At 40.1% G+C, this 22,428-nt stretch overlaps 1 protein-coding gene across 6 annotated transcripts in view; it reads left to right on the forward strand.

The window, feature by feature from the left end:
- The window catches only part of RHOT1 (ras homolog family member T1), a gene marked incomplete at both ends in the record, with an annotated part of 78,016 nt that overhangs the window by 18,485 nt on the left and 37,103 nt on the right, over window positions 1–22,428 (forward strand). For all 6 annotated transcript variants that reach the window (XM_080713601.1, XM_080713603.1, XM_080713605.1 and 3 more), the window contains 9 exons: window positions 609–667; window positions 4,861–4,942; window positions 8,419–8,462; window positions 8,977–9,030; window positions 9,470–9,522; window positions 12,502–12,610; window positions 13,406–13,507; window positions 21,187–21,285; window positions 21,804–21,912. In XM_080713601.1, the coding sequence (XP_080569727.1) occupies window positions 609–667; window positions 4,861–4,942; window positions 8,419–8,462; window positions 8,977–9,030; window positions 9,470–9,522; window positions 12,502–12,610; window positions 13,406–13,507; window positions 21,187–21,285; window positions 21,804–21,912 (711 nt within the window). The remainder of the gene's footprint in view (window positions 1–608; window positions 668–4,860; window positions 4,943–8,418; window positions 8,463–8,976; window positions 9,031–9,469; window positions 9,523–12,501; window positions 12,611–13,405; window positions 13,508–21,186; window positions 21,286–21,803; window positions 21,913–22,428) is intronic.

Raw genomic sequence — 22,428 nt, forward strand, 5'->3', positions numbered from 1 at the left:
TTTCAGAATGAAGATTAAGATTTTAAGCTGGAAGCTGGCTGTTGTGGCACACACTTGTCATCTCAGCATTTGGGAGGCTGAGGCAGGAGGATTGCGGTTCCCAGACAGCCTCATCTACTCAGTGAGACCCTGTTTCAAAATAAAGAATAAATAAATATGGTGAGGGTGTAGCTCGAAGGTACCTCTTTCATTACCTCCATTTCTCCCTCCCTCCCTTCCTCTCTTTTTTTTTGGTACTAGGATTGGACCCAGTGATATTCTGCCTTTTATTTTGAAGCAGTCTTCTTAATTTGCTGAGGGTCTTGTTAAGTTGCTGAGGCTGGCCTTGAATCTGTGGTCCTCTTGTAATTACAGATGTACACCACCCTGCCCTGCTCCCATCTCTCTTTATATATATATATGTGTGTGTGTGTGTGTGTGTGTGTATATAATCTGTGTATATGTATGATATATGTATGTGTACACATACAGTATTAAATATTATACTAAATTTGGATGCTTTTGACTTAGCTACAAAGTAACAAACTTCCCTTTCCTATATAATTGCTTAATTTGAGCTTATATAGAACCTAAATACTTTATTAAAATAAAAATTTTTCTTTTTACAGCTAGAGTTGGTAAGACATCACTGATTATGTCTCTGGTCAGTGAAGAATTTCCAGAAGAGGTAAACATTTTAATTTTTTCCATATTTTGAATTTTAAAAATTTATCAAAAGTAAATTAAAATGAAATAAATCTCTACCTTTTTTAAAAAATGTGTTTTCTTTTCAACAGTTCTGACTTTTCAGAAGGCTCATATTAAAGATAGTGTGGTGCTGGCCATGGTGGAGATTACAGTCATGTAATCTCCGTGCTTGGGAGATAGAGACAGGAGGATCGCACTGGTTCGAAACCAGCATTGCTGGCTTAAGAGACCCTGTTTCCAAATAAAAATATAAAATAGGTCTGGGAGTGTAGCCCAGAGGTAGAAGGGTTTCCAGGAACCCCAGTACCACCAAAATAAATAAATAAATAAATAAATAAATAAATAAATAAATAAATAATAATATTAAAGCTGGTGTGGTGGTGTGTGCCTAATCCCAGTATTTGGGAGGCTGAGATAGGAGTATTGCAGGTTCAAGGACAGCCTCAGCAAGTAGTAAGACTCTCAGCAGCCTATCAAGACCTTATTTCAGAATAAAAAATAAAAACGCCTGGGGGTGTAGCTTGGAAAATAGAATGTCAATTCCCAGTACTCCCCCCCACGATTCATAGAAAAGTCCTTGAGAAAGAACTAACTAGATCTAAAATCACCTAAGTCTTTTCTGTTTCCTGCCTTTGACCTTGACTAGGACATTTATTGTTTCTTAGTTGTCTCATCTCTAAAATGGGAACTGGAAAATATCATTGTAATCTCTGTAACTTTTATTTTTGTACTGAGGAATGAACCCATGTACCCTGAGCTATACCCTCAGCCCTATTTTTATTTGTTTATTTTTTGGTGGTACTGGGGTTCCTGGAAGCCTTTCTACCTCCGGGCTACACTCTCAGGCCTATTTTATATTTTTATTTGGAAACAGGGTCTCTCAAGCCAGCGCGGCTGGCTCCAAACCTGCGTGATCATCCTGTCTACTCCTCCCAAGCTCGGGGATTACAAGCTTGCGCCACCACACCCGGCACCTCAGCCCTAATTTTTATATTTTATTTTGAAACAGGGTCCTACTAAGTTGCAGAGGACCTTACCAATTTGCAGAGGCTGGCTGCAAACCTGCAGTCCTCTCGTTTCAGCCTCCTAAGTGCTGGGATTATAGGCATACGCCACCATGCCTGGCCTGTGTGAACCCATTCTTAAAAATAAAATGTTACTCATAAGCCCAGAATATAAAAGAGGTGATGAGTGTTCCATGAATTGAAATTAGGGTGAAAGGTCTAGATCCCTGCCTGCTTTCTACCTGGTACTGCCCAGTCTTTGAGTTTTTTTTTTTCTTTTTTTTTCTTTCTTTTTTTTTTTTTTTTCCAGAACCACTAGAATTTTTTTGGGGGAGAGTGTAGTGGTACTAAGGATTGAACCCAGGGGCATTCTACCTTCAAGCTACACCTCTAGCCCTTTTTTTATTTTGAAACAGGGTCTCATTGTGTGGGTCTTGCTAAATTTCTGAGGATAGCCTCGAACCTGTGATTCTCATGTCTCAGACTCCTAAGAACTGGGATTACAGGCATATGCCACTATGCTTGGCTAGAACCGCTAGAATTCTTTTTTTTTTTTTTTTTTAATTTAATTGTTGTGCTGGGGATTGAACCCCGGGACATTCTCCTCCAAGCTACACCCCCAGCCCTATTTTTTATTCCTTATTTTGAAACACTCAATTGTGGAGGGCCTAAGTAGCTGAGGCTGGCTGTGAACCTGTGATCTTCCTGTTTCAATCTCCCAAATACTGGGATTACAAGTGTGTGTCACCACATCAGTCTAAACCACTAGAATTCTGACACACATATTTGAACACCTTGAATTTATCTACTTGCCTTGCTTTACAAATGCAATAATTATCTCTTCCTACCTCAGGGAATTGTGGGTCTCAAATAAAATGAACTTAATAATAATGAAGTGCCACCAAAAATCAAGTGGTTTTATTATGACTGGCAATACATTTATTTTTATTTTGGAAGTTCTAGTGTGAAGGGCTACTGGCTAAGTCCTTATTGTTATGGGATCAGTGCAATGGGATATTGAATGGGATAAAAATGATTTCTCCTTTTTCTTACATAGTAAGTATTATTAGTATCACAGTTTGCATTTTTACCTTTTATTTGCTCTCTTTTTGTGTTTATGTGTAATAGAGGGGATTGAACCCAGGTGCATTCTCTAAATTACAACCACATCCCTATTTGAAAAAGGGTCTCACTAAGCTGCTGAGGGCATTGCTACATTGCTGAGGTTGGCCTTAAACCTATGACCTTTCTGTCTCAGCTTCCTCAGTACTGGGGTTACAGACATTCACCACCACTCTTGGCTCTATAATTTTTTGTTTTTTTTTTGGCGGTACTGGGGATGAAACCCAGGGGCATTTTACCTCCAAGCAACACCTCCAGTCCTATTTTTAATTCTTTATTTTGAAACAGGGTCTCACTGAGTCGCAAAGGGCCTCACTAAGTAGCTCAGGCTGTCCACAAACTGTGATCCTCTGGTCTCAGCCTTTCAAATGTTGAAATTAGAAGTGTGCATCACCACACCCAGCTACTTTACTAGATAGGAATAACTGAGTAATTTTATTGTTTGGACAGGAATTCGATGTATTGTGTAGTAGGGTTTTTTGTCTTGGTTTTGGGGTGGTGCTGGGGGTTGAGCCCAGGGTATGATGCATGCTGAGCACCTCACCACTGAGCTGCACCCTCATATGTTCCTGTTTTTAACATTCACAACAACTGTATGACCATTCATAGTTACTTTGGTTTTTATTAACCCCTTCATTAAGATACTTAAGTAATTATTTTATTTGAGAAGTTATGCATATAAATATGCATACACAGATTTTTTTCTTTGTTTGTTTTACTTGGGGTGGGTTCTACCTCTGAGCTGTGTTCCCAGCTCCCACCCGTTTTGCCAAGTTGCCTTGGGTGGCCTCAAACTTCTATCTCAGGCTTCCAAGTACTATGATTACCTGTGTGTACCACTGTGCCTGGCAGAAGTATGTTTTCATAATTTTGTTTTTAGCCGGGCGTGGTGGTGCATGCTTGTAATCCCAGTATTCAGGAGGGTGAGACTGGAGGATCATGGTTTCCGGACAGCCACAGCTACAAAATAGAATAAAAAGAGCTGGGCATGGTGGTCAGTCTTTGGGAGGCTGAGACTGGAGGATTACAGATTCAAGGACAGCCTGAACAAGTAGTGAGACTCATCAACCTAGCAAGACCCTGTTTTTTTAAAAAAATAAAAAGTGCTGGGCGTGTAACTTGGTAGGAGATTTCCCCTGGGTTCAATCTCCAGTACCTCCACACACACACAAAGAATAAAAACAACACATTTTAAAAATTGAGTGTTTGAGCCAGGTGTGGTGGCATAGTCTTGTAATCCCAGTACTTGGGAGGCTGAGACAGGAGGATCACAGGTTCAAAGTCAGCCTTGACAACTTAGGCCCTCTGCTACTTGGTAAGACCCTGTTTCTAAATAAGAAATAAGATTGGGCCTGGGGGGTTAGCTTGGAGGTAGAATGCCTCTGAGTTCAATCCCCAGTTCGACACACACACACACACACACACACACACACACACACAAATAGAGTATTTGTGTGTCTAAAAGACTAAATTAATTTAAGAATTATTTTAGTTTATGTCAGATCTGAAATGTCCTTAATATGCTCTCTGCTGCCGGGTGTGGTGGCACATACTTGTAATCCCAGCATTTGGGAGGCTGAGGCAGGAGGATTGCGGTTTGAGGACAGCCTCAGCTACTGAGGCCCTTTGCAACTCAGTGAGACACTGTTCCAAAATAAAGAATAAAAAATAGGGCTGGGGTGTAGCTCAGAGGTAGAATGCCCCTGGGTCCAATCCCCAGTATAGCAAAAAAAAAAAAAAAAGCTCTCTGCCTACACAGTTAGAAACGCCTTTTTTTAAAAAAGAAGAAAATTTTATTAGCTTTTAGTTATTAATTTGTTAAAAATGTTTTTATTAGCCAGGTGTGGTGATGCATGCCTGTAAGCTCAGAGGTAGAATGCACCTGGGTTAAATCCCCAGTACCATAAAGAATAAATAAATAAAAAGTAAAATAAATATCTGTGAAGCTAGGTATGGGCAGAAGTGACTAACATAAGTTTACACAGTCAACTAACAAGTTTAATAGCATCCCCAATTTTTCCTTTTTGTATTTTTTTTGTAAACAAAGGTTCCTCCTCGGGCAGAAGAAATCACCATTCCAGCTGATGTCACTCCTGAGAGGGTTCCAACACACATCGTAGACTACTCAGGTAATGATTGTCCTCTTGTTGATGAAGCGAGAGAGTTAATAGTTTCGAAAACAGATCCTTACTGAATTTTGAAAATATTCAGATGATTTTTTCCCTGTTACCCTATATAATCTTTTTTTATTCTTAATTCATTTATACCTCTGTGTCAGCTAAACTTTACCCAAACTCTCCATCTGTTAGTACACGATCCCCAAATACTAAGTTGGCTTCCATAATAATAGAAAGAACGAAAGGTAAACAGCAAGTATTAGATAAGTCATTACCTTCCTCAAGTTGGCATGTTTTCGGAAAGAAATTCTGGGTCAATTTTGTTATCAGGCATGTTACTATGATTTAGAAAGAGTTTCCCATTTAAGACTTCGTTGAATTCTGAATTTGTTTTTTAACTGGTCAGCCGTGTCAGTCAGCTTTCCATAGTTATAACAAAATACCTGCAATAAACAAAAAAATGTAATGTTTGTTTATTTATTTATTTATTTATTTTTGCGGGTCTGGGGATGGAACCCAGGGGCATTTGACCTCCGAGCCAAACCCCTGCCCTATTTTTTATTCTTTATTTTGAAACCGGGTCTCACTAAAATGCAGAGGGCCTTGCTAAGTAGCTGAAGCTGTCCGCGAACCGTGTTCCTCTTGTCTCAGCCTCCCAAATGCTGGGATTACAAGCATGCGCCACCACACCTAGCTTTATTATTTATTTATTTATTTATTTATTTATTTATTTATTTATTGCAGTACTGGGGATGGAACCCAGGGGCTTTCTACCTCTGAGCTACCCCCTCCAGTCCTATCTTTTATTCTTTATTTTTGAAACCCCTCTTTCCCCTTATTTTGAAAAAGGGTCTCATTGAGTTGCAAAGAACTTCACTAAATAGCTGAGGCTGTCCGTGAACCATGATTCTCCTGTCTCAGCCTCTCTGATGCTGGGATTATAAGCATGCACCATCACACCCCACTCTAAAGTCGAGATTTTAATTGGTTTTAATATTCTGGGTTAAATAAAAAATAATGTTACCAATAAAGCCAGACATGGTGGCAATCCCTGTAGTCCCAGTACTTGGGGGGCTGACACAGGAGGATTGCAGGTTTGAGGACAGCGTCAGCAATGTAGCCAGACTGTCAGCAACATAGTGAGATCTGTCTCAAAATAAAAAATAAAATAGGGCATGGGGTGTAGCTCAGAAGTAGAATGTTCCTGGGTTCAATTCCCAGTACCCCTCCCACACATACAAAAAAAAGAAAAAAGAAAAAAAAGAAAGAAAAAGAAAAGAAAACCTACTAGAATATTAACAGTTATAGCCAGGTGTGGTGGTCCACTCTTGTAATCCCAGTACTTGGGAGGTTGAGAAAGAAGGATCGTAGGTTTGAGGACAGCATTGCAAGTAGACTTTCATCCATTAAGTGTCTGTTTTAAAAATAAAAGTTAAAAAAAGTTGGGTGTGGTGGTGCATACTTGTAATCCCAGTGCTTGGGAGGCTGAGACAGGAGGATCGCACAGGTTCAAAGCCAGCCTCAGGTACTTAGTGAGGCTCTCAGCAACTTAGTGAGACCCTGTTTCCAAATAAAATATAAAATAGGTCTGGGAGTATAGCCTGGAGGTAGAAAGCCCCTGGGTTCCATCCCCAGTACTGGGGGAAAAAAAAAAATCAGTTACATAGTGTGGCTTGCATTGTTTATCTGTTGGGCAGCACTATACTAGAAGCTGAGGTAAAGTGACTGTTTTCTGTTTCAGTCTCAAAACTACCTTTATTAGCCGGGCATGGTGGCGCACACTTGTAATCCCTGCACTTGGGAGGCTGAGACAGGAGGATCGCACAGGTTTGAAGCCAGCCTCAGCTACCTAGTGAGGCTCTCAGCAACTTAGTGAGACCCTCTTTCCAAATAAAGTATAAATAGGTCTGGGAGTATAGCCCGGAGGTAGAAAGCCTCTGGGTTCTACCCCTAGTACCACCAAAACAAAACAAACAAAAAACAAAAAAACTAGCTTTATTTACAGAATTATTCTTTTTCAAATCTTATATAATTAATTTCACCCGAGTATCAGGATTGACTCCTTGCTGGGGTTGCTGGCACATGCCTGTAATCCCAGTACCTAAGAGGCTGAGATTGAAGGATTGCAGGTTGAAGGACAGCCTCAGTAAGGTAGCTAGATTTCTCAGCAACCCAGTGATACCCTGTTTTAAGGTAAAAAAGGGTTGGGGTTGGCCGGGCGTGGTGGCGCACGCTTGTAATCCCCTCGCTTGGGAGGCGGAGACAGGAGGATTGCGCTGGTTCGAAGCCAGCCTTGCTGGTTTGAGACCCTGTTTCCAAATAAAAATATAAAATAGGTCTGGGAGTGTAGCCCAGAGGTAGAAGGGTTTCCAGGAACCCCGGTACCACCAAAAAAAAAAAAAAAGGGTTGGCGTTGTAGCTCAAATGTTGAACATCTGTGGATCTTAGATTCAATCTCCAGTAAAACACACGCGCGCGCACACACACACACACACACACACACACACACTTGAAGCCTTAACCTACTAATTACTCAAAATATGGAAAATTGTTAAAGATAAATAAAGCCAGTTATTTAGCCTAGAATAAAATACCATTGGACGCTTATATGATCCCATTTTATCTTTGAGAAATAACAGGCACTTTGGGAGAGGCGTGTAACCTAATGGGATCTGAATTAATAGACAGTCATTGTTTTGCTCTTTGTTTCTTTGCTTCCTCGCCCTGGCTAGCATACGCACTCTGCATCTGCACGTTGTAGGCACCTCCACCCACTGAGAGCAGTTTTAGCTAGAAATATGTCCTGTGATTCTTCATTGTCATGCTGTGCTTTTGCTTCTGGGCCCTGGTGATAGCTACTCTTACCTGCTATCTAGCTCTTTAGCTTGTATTGGCCAGATTCTCACCTGGCCTTTTGGACCCTGTGTACAGACTCTTTGTCTGAGCGTCTGGCTCTAAGGTACTGGGTTTCTCTCTTGGGCTGCTGACTTCTTTTGCCTGTCTGTTTTCAGCTGTGGCTCAGTTGCTGGCCTAGATTCATCACAGTGTCTTTGATGAATCTCCTTCTGCCTGCTTGTAGACTTGTCTTTCATTGCTAGCCAGCCTCCTTGTCTTAGTGTAACTTTGTCTTCCCCTCATTTACACTTGTCTTTGCCCCCTATCCTGGTACTCCGTGTTGTTTTGAGGGGGATTAGGTTGGTGTTGCACAGATTCTAGGTTGACTACTAATTTTTATGAAAGTGTTTAAGTTTTATTTATTTATTTATTTATTTTTTGGTGGTACTAGGGTTCCTGGAAACCCTTATACCTCTGGGCTACATTCCCAGACCTATTTCATACTTTTTTATTTGGAAACAGGGTCTCTTAAACCAGGCGGCTGGCTTCGAACCTGCAGGATCCTTCTGTCTCTGCCTCCCAAGCGCGGGGATCACGAGTGTGCGCCCCCACGCCCGGCAGAACATTAAACATAGGCTTTTTGTTATTTGTAGAAGCAGAACAGAGTGATGAGCAGCTTCATCAAGAAATATCACAGGTAAGTGTGAAAACATTAGTTGATGGTTGTTTTTGTAGAAAAACTGGTGATCTTGTAAGTTTACTTTTTTTCATTTTCTCACATGCTAAGAACTTTAAAGTATTGTTATTGTTGATTTTTAGTTTAGTTTTTATTTTTGTGGTGTTGGGGATTGAACCTAAGGGTATTCTACCCCTGGCCATACTCCCAACACTTTTTATGTTTTATTTTTTTGAAACAAGGTTTTGTTAATTTACTAAGGGTCTTGCTAAACTGCTGAGACTGGCCTTAATCCCAAGATCCCCTGTTTTAGCCTTCCAAGTACTGGGATTACAGGTGTATGCCATCATGCCTGGCTTGAGTATATATTTTTTCTGTAGGTCCTCAGGAGTATTTTCCTCATAGAGGCATGCTCTTTTTCCCCCTAAATTAATTTTTCTTCCTTTGATCCAAATATATTAACTAGTTGGTAATTAAATGCTACTCCTTATATTTTTATTTAAAACTGCTATTGATTTGTTATTTTTTCTTCTAGGCTAATGTCATCTGCATAGTTTATGCTGTTAACAATAAACATTCTATTGATAAGGTATGAATGTTTGACTTTTTTCACTATATTTGGTTAAATATCAATGGGATACTATTGAAGTTAAGTTGATCTCTGCTTTGCCAACAAAGGTCTCTCCAAGAAAAGTCTATGGGTCAAGTGCAGGCATCACCATCACCAACCAATGAAATGGCAGGAACCGGAGGATTCAGGAAAAAGGGGGACCATGCAACCTATCCCTGCCATGCACCCCTACCCACCCCTATAAAAGAAGGACTGTAAAGACCCCACTGGTTCTCTCCCTCTTGAGATGGCCTGCATTCTCCCTTGAACGTGTATCCTCCACTTTTCCTAAATAAACTTCCATCTTTTGTCTGGGGGGGGGGGGTTGATCTTCAATGTAGCATTTTAAAGATCTGAGAACAGAATGTTTTTCAGAAGTTGTATATCATGGTTTAGCTCGTCTTAATTTTCATTTTAGGTAACAAGTCGATGGATTCCTCTCATAAATGAAAGAACTGACAAAGATAGCAGGTATACTTTTTTTCTCAAAAGTTTCTGTTGAAAAATTTTACTCATACAAAAAAGGTGCTAGAAGTAATAAACATCTGTAAGCCCGTCACACAGAACTGCCAGTGGTTAATGCTGCACATTTGCTTTATCTATTAGTTTATCTCTGTGTCCCCCATCCCTGTATCCCCACACACCTTTTTTTGGGAGGAATCATTTGAAATAGCAGATACATTTGTGAGCAGAGTAAGAATCAGAACTGGATACTATAATGATCCTCAGTTATAGTCAGATTAAATACTTGGGTAATCTTACATTTTTGTTTCTCATACTGCTGCTTCACAGTCTGTTTTAGAGTATATTTTCCATCAGCATTGTGGGTGTGTGCCATGCCCTTTTTCTTTCTTTTTTTGGGGGGGGTGGAGGTGCTGCTGGGCATTTAAACCCAGGGCCTTGCACATGTGCAACAAGTGCTCTGCCATTGAACTACATCCCTAGCCCCCCTCTCGTGAGACCCCTTTGATGAGGTATTTGCTGACTTTGCAGTGTGAGTGATTGTCATTGACTATACAGAGTGTGATGCTGTCAGCATAGGGCTTGCTGGGAAATGAACTGTCTTCAGTTCTGGTTTGGCCACTTAGGAGCTATAGCACTTTTTTTTTTTTTTTTTTTTTTCTGGTACTGAGGATGGAACCCAGGGGCATTCTACCTCCGAGCTATACCCCTAGCCCTGTTTTTAATTCATTATTTTGGAACAGGGTCTCACTGAGTTGCAAAGGGCCTCACTAAGTAGCTGAGGTGCCCCTACGAACCATGATTCTCCTGTCTCGGCCTTCCGAATGCTGGGATTACTAAATTGCTGAGAGCCTCACTAAGTAGCTGAGGCTGGCTTTGAACCTGTGCGATCCTCCTGTCTCAGCCTCCCAAGCACAGGGATTACAAGTGCACACCACCACGCCTGGCTATCATGGCTTCTTAAAATAGTATGGGCAGCCGGGCGTGGTGGCGCACGCTTGTAATCCCCGTGCTTGGGAGGCGGAGACAGGAGGATCGCGCAGGTTCGAAGCCAGCCGTGCGCTGGCTTAGGAGACCCTGTTTCCAAAATGAAAATGTAAAAATAGGTCTGGGAGTGTAGCCCCGAGGTAGAAGGGCTTCCAGGAACCCCAGTACCACAAAAAAAAAAAAAAAAAAAAATAGTATGGGCAGTTGAGTGGCCTTTTAAGTGCCGTCCATAAATCCTGGCACCGAAAGATCTAATCTAGCTAGCATTCTCAGGTGTGAGTATGGCTCACAGTCATGGCTGGGCCATGGATCATTCCCTTTTAGTTTTTAGTCTGAATTACATGAGCGTATTACTTTCCTGGTTGTGGGAAGGGTGCTATATGGACTGTACCCTTTTCAGTAACTTCTTCCCTTTACCTCACATCTTCAGTGTGTATTTGTTACACATCTCCTTTTCCTTAGGACTATCTTGGGCCATGATACCAGCTCTTAATCAGGGATGCTATCAGTGTCACCTGAGGTACTTTCAAAGAAATGTATATGCTATCATCCCACCCCTGAACTTTAGAATCGGTAATTTTGGAATGGAGCTTGGGCAGATGTATTTTTTAAGCTTCATAAATTATTCTGATACATAGTTTTTGTTATAAACCAGGGTTTTGAGAAGTCCTTTTGCCTCCATTGGGAATCTGTGTTGGGAGGTATGATGGGTCAGTCCTTTCAAGTGTAATGGTCACACCACAGAGGTAAACTGAACTTTGCAGTGTTTCCGCTGTAGTCTGCCTTTTCAGCAAGGTGATTTGCTCTCCCTCCAAGATACCTGTAGGGTTCACAAGCAGCAGTTGTCCACTAGGCTGGGCCTCTTTTATAACCCATTTAGATTTCTTAGGCCTCTTAGATTTTACTTGTCTCAGACAGAATCTTTAATTCCCTGATTACCCCAACACCAAGAAGCAAAACAAAACCCTCAATCTTTTCTGTCATAGGACATCTACCCATCTTTGAGTTGAATCCCCAGAATCACAATAAATTAAGTAAATAAAATAAATAAGTGAAAAATAGGGCTCGGGTATACCTTGGAGGTAGAATGCCCCTGGGTTCAATCTCTAGTACCACAAAAGAGGGGGAAAAAAGTTAATATATTCTAAGTAATTATCTTCAATGACATTTCTATTAAATATTCAAAATATTTTCAAAAGTCTGGCATGGCGGTGCACACTTGTAATTCAGCATTTGGGAGGCTGAGACAGGAGGATCATGGTTTGCGGACAGTCTCAGTTCCTCATAATACTGAATTGGAAATGGTGAATTCATTTATTATTCATTTTTTTGGTTTTCAATTTTAGAATGGGGAGAGACTTTTTCTATCTTTTGTCCTTAATACTTAGAAGAGTGTATGCCTCATATGCTGAGCATGGTGGCGCACGCTTGTGATCCCAGTACTTGCATGGTTGGGACAGGAGGATTGCAGGTTTGCAGCCAGCCTCAGCTACTTTGTGAGGCCCTCTGCAACTCAGTGAGACTCTTTCTCAAAATAAAGAAAAAAAAAATAGGGCTAGAGGTATAGCTTGGAGGTAGAATATTTATTTATTTACTTATTGCAGTACTGGGTTCCCAGTACTGCAATAAGTAAATAAATAAATATATAAATAAATAAGAGTATATGCCTCATAATAGATGTTCAGTAATGTGTGTTGAATGAATGAATGATTATGTTGGGGAGATTGAGTAAAAGCTCTTTAATTAGAATAAGTTAGGATACCTAGCTGGGCATGGTGGCACATACCAGTAATCTCAGTACTTAGGAAGCTGAGACAGGAGGATCACAGGTTCATAGTCAACCTCAGTGATATAGTTAGACTCTCAACAACTTCATGAGACCCTGTTTCTAAATAAAAGTTCCTGGTACCACAGTAATATACAAAATGAGAAAAAAAGAAAAAAATCTATAGATCTAATGCCTTTTGCTTTCTTCATTATAATATGCCCTCTTTATTTCAGGTTACCTTTGATACTGGTTGGCAACAAATCTGATCTGGTGGAATATAGTAGTATGGAGACCATCCTTCCTATTATGAACCAGTATACAGAAATAGAAACCTGTGTAGAGGTGAGCCATATCATTTGATTTGGAAATTTATTTTTGGTGAATTCTCACTAAATTTAAGTTCTGAACAGGAAGGGAGATAATGTGTGATGGGATAAATTTTCTGTTCATGCTGGGTATGGTGGCATGCACTTGTAATTCCAGTCCAGGAGAATCGCAGGTTCGCAGCCAGCTGACCTGTAAGTTCTTTGTAGACTTTCCTATTGTGATATCCAAAAAGGAAATGCATTTTTTCAATTTCTTCAAAAAATATTGTTATATATATATTTGTTTTTATTTTTTATTATTTTTTATTTTATTTTATTTTATTTTTTTGCGCAGAACTGGGGATTGAACCCAGAGACCTTCTACCTCCAAGCTACAGCCCCAGCCCTATTTTTTATTCTTTATTTTGAAACAGGGTCTCACTAAGTTGCTGAGGGCCTCACTGAGTAGCTGAGGCTGGCTATGAACCTGCGATCCTCCTGTCTCAGCCTCCCAAATACTAGAATTACAAGTGAGCACCACCATGCTTGGCTCTGTTACCATATCTTGATTTTTTTTTTTTTTTTTTTTTTTTTTTTGGTGGTACAAGAGATGGAATCCAGGGGCACTCTACCTCTCAGCTACACCCCTAGGCCTACTGTATTTTTTATTTCGAAATACAGTCTCATGAATTTGCAGAGGATCTCATTAAGTTGCTGAGGCTGGCTGTGACCCTGTGATCCTCCTGTCTCAACATCTTGATAGTTTAAAAATATTTTTTTTTGTTCTCATAATTGATTTCAGACTATAAACTTTAAATTTTTTCTTTTTCAGTGTTCAGCAAAGAACCTGAAGAACATATCAGAGCTCTTTTATTATGCCCAGAAAGCTGTTCTTCATCCTACAGGGCCCCTGTACTGCCCAGAGGAAAAGGAGGTAACCCCCAGTCTCTTTCTAGGGGCTACAGTGTAGAGGAGAAGCTCTAGTATGGTCAGGGTTTATAGAAACTCTCAGATGTTTTTACAAAGATTTAACTGCTTAAATGGAAACTTATTTCTTACTAGCTTTTTACACTTTTTAAGTACTTGTCTTTTTGTGTGTGTGTGTGGTACTGGGGATTGAACCCAGAGGGATTCTATCTTCGAGTTACACCCCCAGCCCTATTTTACTTCTTATTTGGAAACAGGGTTTCACAGGTTGATTCGAGTCTCACTACTTGCTGAGGTTGTCCTCTAACCTGGGATCTTCCTGTCTCAGCCTCCTAAGTACAGGGATTACAGGTGTGTGTCACCACACCTGACATAAGTACTTGTCTTCAATGACATTCTCATTAAATATTTAGAATGTTTTTCAGGTTAAATATTTCCAGGTTAATTATTTTAGGAAGTGGCAACAATAACAACAATATTCTAAATATTTAGCTAATGGTCTACTTACTTTGCTATGAACTTAGGTGGTCGTGGTGGTGCATGCTTTTTTTGTGTGTGTGGTATTGAGGGTAGAACCCAAGGGCTTTCTACCTCCAGGCTATTCTCCCAGACTTATTTTATACTTTACTTTTGAAACAGGGTCTCACTGAGTTGCTGAGAGCCTCACTCAGTAGTTGAGGCTGGCTTTGAACCTGTGCAATCCTCTTGTCTTAGCCTCCCAAGCGCAGGGATTACAAGTGTGCACCACCATGCCCAGCTCGCTCGCTCGCTCGCTCGCTCTTTCTTTCTTTCTTTCTTTCTTTCTTTCTTTCTTTCTTTCTTTCTTTCTATTATTATTATTATTATTATTATTATTATTATTATTATTATTATTATTATTATTATTTTGGTTGTATTGGGGTTCTTGGAAGCCCTTCTACCTCCAGGCTACACTCCCAGACCTATTTTTTATATTTTTATTTGGAAACAGGGTCTCTTAAACCAGCGCAGGTGGTTTCAAACCTGCGCGATCCTCCTGTCTCTGCCTCCCAAGCACGGGGATTACAAGCGTGCGCCACCACGCCCGGCTTTATTCTTTATTTTTGAAACAGGGTCTCACTTAGTTGTGGAGGGCTTCACTAAGGAGCTGAGGCTGCCCGTGAACTGTGATCCTCCAGTCTCAGCCTCCCAAATGCTGGGATACAAGGGTGTGCCACCACACCCGGCTCCTTATTTGAATATTTAAAACTTAACAGTTTGTTGCCATAAACTCTAAAAAACTGATTACATCTTTTTGTGTGTATGGTGCTAAGGATAGAATCTGGGGAGATTGTTCCTCCAAACTGTGCCCCAGCTCTATTTTATTATTTTAATTTTTATTTAGAAACAGGGCCTCACTAAGTTGCTGAGGCTGCCTCAAACCTGTGATCCTCTTGTCTCAACCTTTCTAAATACTGGCATTACAGGTGTGCTATTATGCTCAGCTAGTTTTTTTGTTTTTGTTTTTTGTACCAGGGGCATTCTAACTCTGAGCTACACCCTAGCCCTATTTTTTATTTTTTATTCTTTATTTTTAAACAGGAGTTCACTGAGTTGCAAAGGGCCTCACTAGGTAGTAGCTGACGCTGTCCACGAACCATGATCCTCCTGTCTCAGCCTCCCAAATGCTGGGATGACAAGTGTGCATCACCATGCCCAGCTATTTCATTTCTGTTTATGGTCAAATAATACCTCATTGCATGGATATACAAAGCTTTTTATCCCCTTATTTTTTGATGAACATGTAAGCAATTTCTGCTTTTTTGGGATATTACGAACATACTGCTGTGAATGTTCACATACAAATTTTTGGTGGAACTCCTGTTTCCAGTTCTTTTGAGTCTATAGGAATGGAATTGCTGAATCACATAGCAATTATATGTTTAACTTATTGAGGAATCAGTAAACTTTTTTTTTTTTTTTTTTGATGGTACTGAGGGTGGAACCCAAGGGCATTCTACCTCCAAACTATTCTTTATTTGGAAACAGGGTCCCACTAATTGCAGAGGGCCTCACTAAATAGCTGAGGCTGTCAGTGAACCTGAGATCCTCCTGTCAGCCTCCCAAGTACTAGGATTACAAAGGTGCACCACCACGCCCAGCTCAGTAAACTGTTTTCCATAGTGACTAGACCATTTTGTATTTCACCAGCAATGTATGATGGTTCTGGTTTCTCTACATCTTTGCCATCATTTATTTTACTTGTTTTTGTTTGTTTATTATGGCCATTCTAATTGATATCTTAATGTGATTTTTTTTTCAATACTGAGGATGGGAACCTTGAGACATTCTACCCAAGCTACATCCCCAGCCCTATTTTTTCTTTTTTATTCTTTATTTTGAAATAAGGTGTAACTGAGTTGCAGAGGGCCTCACTAAGTAGCTGAGGCTGGCCACGAACCATTATCTTCCTGTCTCAGCCTCCCGAATGCTGGGATTACAAGCATGCGCCACCATGCCCAGCAAGTCACTGTGATTATGATTTGTATTATCTGGATGGATAATAATGTTGAACTTTTTCTTTTAATCTCATATGCGTATTGGCCATTTGTGTATCTTTGCAGAAATGTCTGTTCAAGTCTTTTGGCCATTTTCCCCACCCTGAATTGAGGCTAGAACCCAGGGGCATTTTACCTTCAAGCTATACCCCAGCACTCTATTTATTTTTATATTTTGAAATGGGGTCTAGCTGAATTGCTGTTTTTCACCAAGTTGCTAAGGCTGGCATTAGACTCTGCTTTGTTTCTTTGCCTTTTTTTTTTTTTTTTTTCAGTGCTGAAGATTGAACCCAAGGGTCTTCTACCTCTGAGCTACAACCCAGCCTGATTTTATTTTTATTTTGAAACAGGGACTTGCTAAGTTACCTTGCACTGCTAGCCTCAAGCCTGCAATCCTTAGCTAGGTGAGGTGGTGCACACTTGTAATCCCAGGATTTGAGAGCCTGAGAGGATGATCTCAGATTTAAGGACAACCTCAGCAAGTCGTGAGACTCTCATCAACTTAGTGAGACCCTATTTCAAAAAAATATATAATAGGCCTGGGGGTGTAGGTTGGAGCTTCAATCCTCAATATCAAAAAAAAGTAACAAAATTTGTAATCCTCATCCTCAGTCTCCCGGATGCTAGGATTATAGGCATGTGTGTGCTACTACACTCAGCTTCTTTGTTCATTTTTAAATTGGAACTTTTTGCCGGGTGTGGTGGCACACGCTTGTAATCCCCGCGCTTGGGAGATGGAGACAGGAGGATCGCGCAGGTTCGAAGCCAGCTGCGCTGGTGTAAGAGACCCTGTTTCCAAATAAAAATATAAAAATAGGTCTGGGAGTGTTGCCTGGAGGTAGAAGAACTTCCAGGAACCCCAGTACCACCAAAAAAAAAAAAAAAAAAAAAAAACAAAACAACTCATTACAGATCAGCATTAACACATGAACATATTGGTTGTTCCTGCAGGGAACATTGATTTCCCAGTTTAGCAAAATATCCCTCTAAAAGAATTCTATTACCATTAGTAGACCTACATAGATCCTACATTTTTTGGTCAGTAAAACCTTTGTGGAAATTTGGTTTCTCTTTGCTGTGTAAGAACCTACATGATATCCTTGATTTTGACTATTGACCTCAAAGCCTACAGTGTTTGCTTTGTCATCCTTTATAGAGGAAATGCTGAGCCCTGGTAAAGCCAATTAACCTGAGTTATCTCATAATTTGACTGTGGTGTACTCTTCTTCATTTCTGATTGATTGTTCCATAATTGGGATTTTTTTTCTAGATTCCTTAATCCAGTATTTCCCATACTTGCTTCATTATAATATTCACTAGTTGCAAACAATTCCATTTTGATTCAGCCAGGTGCTATAATTTATGATCAAGGAAGTTGGAAAATACGTTTATACTATAGGGATTTACCTCCAAGGCCTTAATTGCTACTTTGTTTGCTGGCCTATTATTAGTTCTGCTAATCTGCTAATCCCCTGGCTATTCCTCTAGTCCCACAAGTGTAAAGCACCTGTCACCATCTGTTACTCATTTCCTGGGTGCATCTGCCTAATAGGTAACATTTTCCACTTTTAGCCTAAATCTTGTTTTATACATTTATACAAGGCCTAAGCTTTTATCAGAATCATTTATTTATTTATTTATTTATTTATTTATTTAGTACTGGGGATGGAACTCAGGGCATTCTACCTCCAAGCTATACCCCCAGCCCTATTTTTTTTTATTCTTTATTTTGAAACAAGGTTTTACTGAGTTGCAAAGGGCCTCACTAAGTAGCTGAGGCTGTCTACAAACCCTGATCCTCCTGTCTCAGGCTCCCAAATGCTGGAATTACAAGTGGGTACCACCATGCCTGGCTTTTTTTTTTTTTTTGCCGTAAAAAATTTTATAAGCCAGGTGTGCTAGTGTGCCCTTGTAATCCCAGTACTTGGGAGACTAAGATAGGATTACAAGTTCAAGGACAGCTTCAGCTATTTAATGAGGCCCTGTATAAAACTAAAAAATATTGCCGGGCGTGGTGGCGCGGGTTGGGAGGCGGAGACAGGAGAATCGCACAGGTTCGAAGCCAGCCTCGCTGGTTTAAGAGACCCTGTTTCCAAATAAAAATATAAAAATAGGTCTGGGAGTGTAGCCCTTAGGTAGATGGGCTTCCAGGAACCCCAGTACCATCAAAATAAAATAAATAAATAAATAAATAAATAAATAAAACTGAAAAATAAATTAGGGCTGGAAGTATAGCTCTGAGATAGAATGTCCTTGAGTTCAATCCACAGTACCCCCACACACAAATACAGCTTTATTGTTGTATAATATTTAATTCTTTTTTTTCCTCCCTGGGAATGAACCTAGGGGCATTCTATTCTGAGTTACACCCTTTCTTAGCCCTGTTTATATATACATATTTTTAAATTTTGAAACAGGGTCTCTCTAAATTGCAAATGGACTCAATAAGTTGGTGAGGCTTGCTTTGAACCTGTCTCAGCCTCCCAAGTACTGGGATTACAATTGTGTGCCACTGCGCTCAGCTTTAAATATTTTTTTAAATTTTATTTAGGTACTGAAGGCAGAACCTAGGGGCATTCTACCTCCAAGCTATACTTCTAGCCCTATTTTTTATTCTTTATTTTGAAACGGGGACTCACTGAGTTGCAAACGGCCTCACTAAGTAGTTAGCTGAGGCTGTCATGAACCGCTTATATTCCTGTCTCAGCCTCCCAGATGATGGGATTACAAGCCTGCGCCACCACACCTGGCTGCATTATTGCTTTTTAATATTAGTCACTTCTTAGTGTTATTTTTTAATATGTATGTATGTATGTATGTATGTATGTATGTATGTATGTATTTTTTTTTGTGGGTCTGGGGATGGAACCCAGGGGCATTTGACCTCCTAGCTACACCCCTTGCCCTATTTTTTATTCTTTATTTTGAAGCTGGGTTTCACTAAGTTGCAGAGGGCCTCACTAAGTAGTGGAGGCTGTCTGGCGAACCACAATCCTCCGATCTCAGCCTCACGAATACTGGGATTACAAGCGTGCGCCACCACACCCGGCTTTATTTTTAATTTTTATTTTTTGTGATACTGGGAATTGAACCCAAGGGCATTCTACCTCCAGCTATACCCATAGCCCTATTTTTTATATTTACTTTGAAACAGGGTCTCACCAAGTTGTACACATCTTCAGTAAGTAGCTGAGGCTGGCTGTGAACCTGCAATTCTCCTGTCTCAGCCTTCCAAGTACTGGAATTTTAGGCTTGTACCACCATGCCTGGCTTCATTTTTATTTGGTAACAGGGTCTCCCCAGGTTGATGAGAGTCTCACTACTTGCTGAGGTTGTCCTCAAACCTGTGATCCTTTCTCAGCCTCCCAAGTACTGGAATTACAGGCATATACCACCATGCCCAGCCAAAATGTAGATAAATCTTATTTGATATGCGAGTTAAGTTTTTATACTTTTTTTTTTTTTTTTTTTTGCAATTTTGGGGCATTCTACCTCTGAGCTACACCCCCATCACTATTTTTTATTCTTTATTTTGAAACAGGGTCTCACTGAGTTGCAGAGGGCCTCACTAAGTAGCTGAGGCTGGCCGCGAACAGCAATCCTCTTATCTCAGCTTCCCAAATTCTGGGATTACAAGCGTGCACCACCACGCCTGGCTTACTTTAACCAGTGGTATTTTGCTATCTGTTTGTAAATAAGCTCATTTTATAACCAATTCTAACACATACAAGGGACAGATCAAAACATCAAATTTCAAGTTCTTTTTATAATGAGAGAGGAAATAAATTATAAATAGTTCTTTTAAGTCAGGTGTGGTGGCTGAGACAGGAAGATTTCAGGTTGGGGGCCAGCCTCAGCTACTTAGTGAGGCCCTCCACAACTTAATGTGACTCTGTTTCAAAATAAAGAATAGAAATTAGGGCTGGGGGTATAGCTCAGAGGTACAATGCCCTTAGGTTCAATTCCCAGTAATACAAAAAATTAATTAATTAAGCTGAGTGTGGTGATGCATGCTTGTAATCCTAGTACTTAGGCTGAGACAGGAGGATCATAGGTTTAAAGCCAGCCTTAGCAACTTAGGCTCTCATCAGTTTACTGAGACCTCTTTTCAAATAAAATATAAAATAAGTCTTAAGTTAATTAATTGATTAATAGTTTTTCTTTATATGACTCAAAGAATGAATGTATCCTAGTGATGAATTTCTCCTTTGCCCATGATCAGAGAATTTGTGTCCATAAATGGGAAGTGTGACTATTCTAAATATTAGTCCAAGCTGGGCGTGGTGGCACATGCTTGTAATCTCCACGCTTGGGAGGCGGAGCAGGAGGATCGCGCTGGTTCGGAGCCAGCCTCGCTGGCTTAAGAGACCCTGTTTCCAAATTTAAAAAAAAATATAAAATAGGTCTGGGAGTGTAGCCCGGAGGTAGAAGGGCTTCCAGGAACCCCAGTACCACCATATATATATATATATGTCCAAGTAGCCGAGTGTGGTGGCGCACGCTTATAATCCCAGCGCTTGGGAGGCTGAGACAGGAGAATCGCATAGGTACGAAGGGCTCAGCTACTTGGGCTCTCATCAACTCAGTGAGACCCTGTTTCCAAATAAAAAATATAAGCCGGGCGTGGTGGTGCACGCTTGTAATCCCAGCGTTCAGGAGGATCACGGTTCACAGACAGCCTCAGCTACTTAGTGAGGCCCTCTGCAACTCAGTGAGACCCTGTTTCCAAATAAAGAATTAAAAAAAAAAAAAAATAGGGCAGGGGTATAGCTCAGAGGTGGAATGCTCCTGGGTTCCATCCCCAGACCTGCAATGTGTGTGTGTGTGTGTGTGTGTGTGTGTGTGTGTGTGTGTATGTATGTATGTGTGTGTGTAATAGGTCTGGGAGTATAAGCCAGGAGGTAGAAAAGACCCTGGGTTCCACCCCTAGTACCACAATAAATAAATAAATAAATAAATAAATAAATAAATAAATAAATAGATAAATATTAATTCAAGTAAATGTTGCCAAGCATTAAAGTAAATGGCTTTGCTTTCGTTCATTTGTTGTGTTGGTTGTATTTGATGTTATTTGAAAACATCAGTGTTATTCCCACCATTGCTTATGAAAATCATATTTTTAAATCCTACTTTAGTTAAAACAAGCTTTTATTTTTTCACTGATATACAGATGAAACCAGCCTGTATTAAAGCCCTTACTCGTATATTTAAAATATCTGATCAAGATAATGATGGCACTCTCAATGATGCCGAACTCAACTTCTTTCAGGTAACTGTCTTTAAATTCAGGTTATTTGGATATCTTTGTCTCTCTTTGTTGATAAATTTATAAAAATTATTAGATTGATTAAATTTTGTTGATTGCTTTTGTCTCTTATGTAAAACTATCACATCAAGCTACTTAAGCCCTTACTTAGGATATAAAGAACTCCCTTATGCCTAAGATTTGAGGGGACTCTGATAGTTGCATTTCATGGTATACAATGGGTGTATTAAGAAGGGCTTGAAGTTTGAACCCTGAATCATTTTGCTTTCTTGGTTTTGTATAACAAAGCTACACAATGAGCCTTGTGTTTTTGAAATGGGCTGAGGGGAGTATGGAAGTTTCTTTTCTTTTAATATGATATGCTTCACATAAATAATACAGAGTAGAGACTATCCTAATTTAGAATTTGTTTCTTTTGATTGCAACTCTTTGATTTAATGTTGCTTTATAGATTATTGTTTTATACTTGTGGTTTTGATGCTGGTGTATTTTTAAACTTATCTTTGTTTGTTTTTTGCTAGAGAATTTGTTTCAATACTCCGCTAGCTCCTCAAGCTCTGGAAGATGTCAAGAATGTAGTCAGAAAACACATAAGTGACGGTGTGGCTGATAGTGGATTGACACTAAAGGGTGGGTGAATGGTTTTTTTCTGCCCTTTTGTGGGTTTGTTTTTGTTTTTGTTTTGTTTTGTTTGCTTTTGCAGGTCTGGGGATGGAACCCAGAGATGTTTGACCTCCGAGCTACACCCCCTGCCCAATTTTTTATTCTTTACTTTGAAACAGGGTCTCACTGAGTTGTGGAAGGCCTCACTAAGTAGCTGGGGCTGTCCAGGAACCGTGATCCTCCTGTTGCAACCTCCCAAATGCTGGAATTACAAGTGTGTGCCACCACGCCCGGCTTTTTTTTTGCCCTTTTGAATGTAACATTTTTAAAATTTGGCAGAAGGTGAAAGTCTTTATAGCATTAATTTTACTTTAAGGATATGGCTAAAACCTGACTTGGATATTTAAGAGTTAAAAGATAGGCCAAGCTGGGCATGGTGGCACACGCTTGTAATCCCAGCACTTGGGAGGCTGAGTCAGGAGGATCACACAGGTTCAAAGCCAGCCTCAGTTACTTAGTGAGGCTCTCAGCAACTTAGTGAGA

Source organism: Muscardinus avellanarius (assembly GCF_963383645.1).
Source record: "Muscardinus avellanarius genome assembly, chromosome: 16".
NCBI classification, from domain to species: Eukaryota; Metazoa; Chordata; class Mammalia; order Rodentia; family Gliridae; genus Muscardinus; species Muscardinus avellanarius.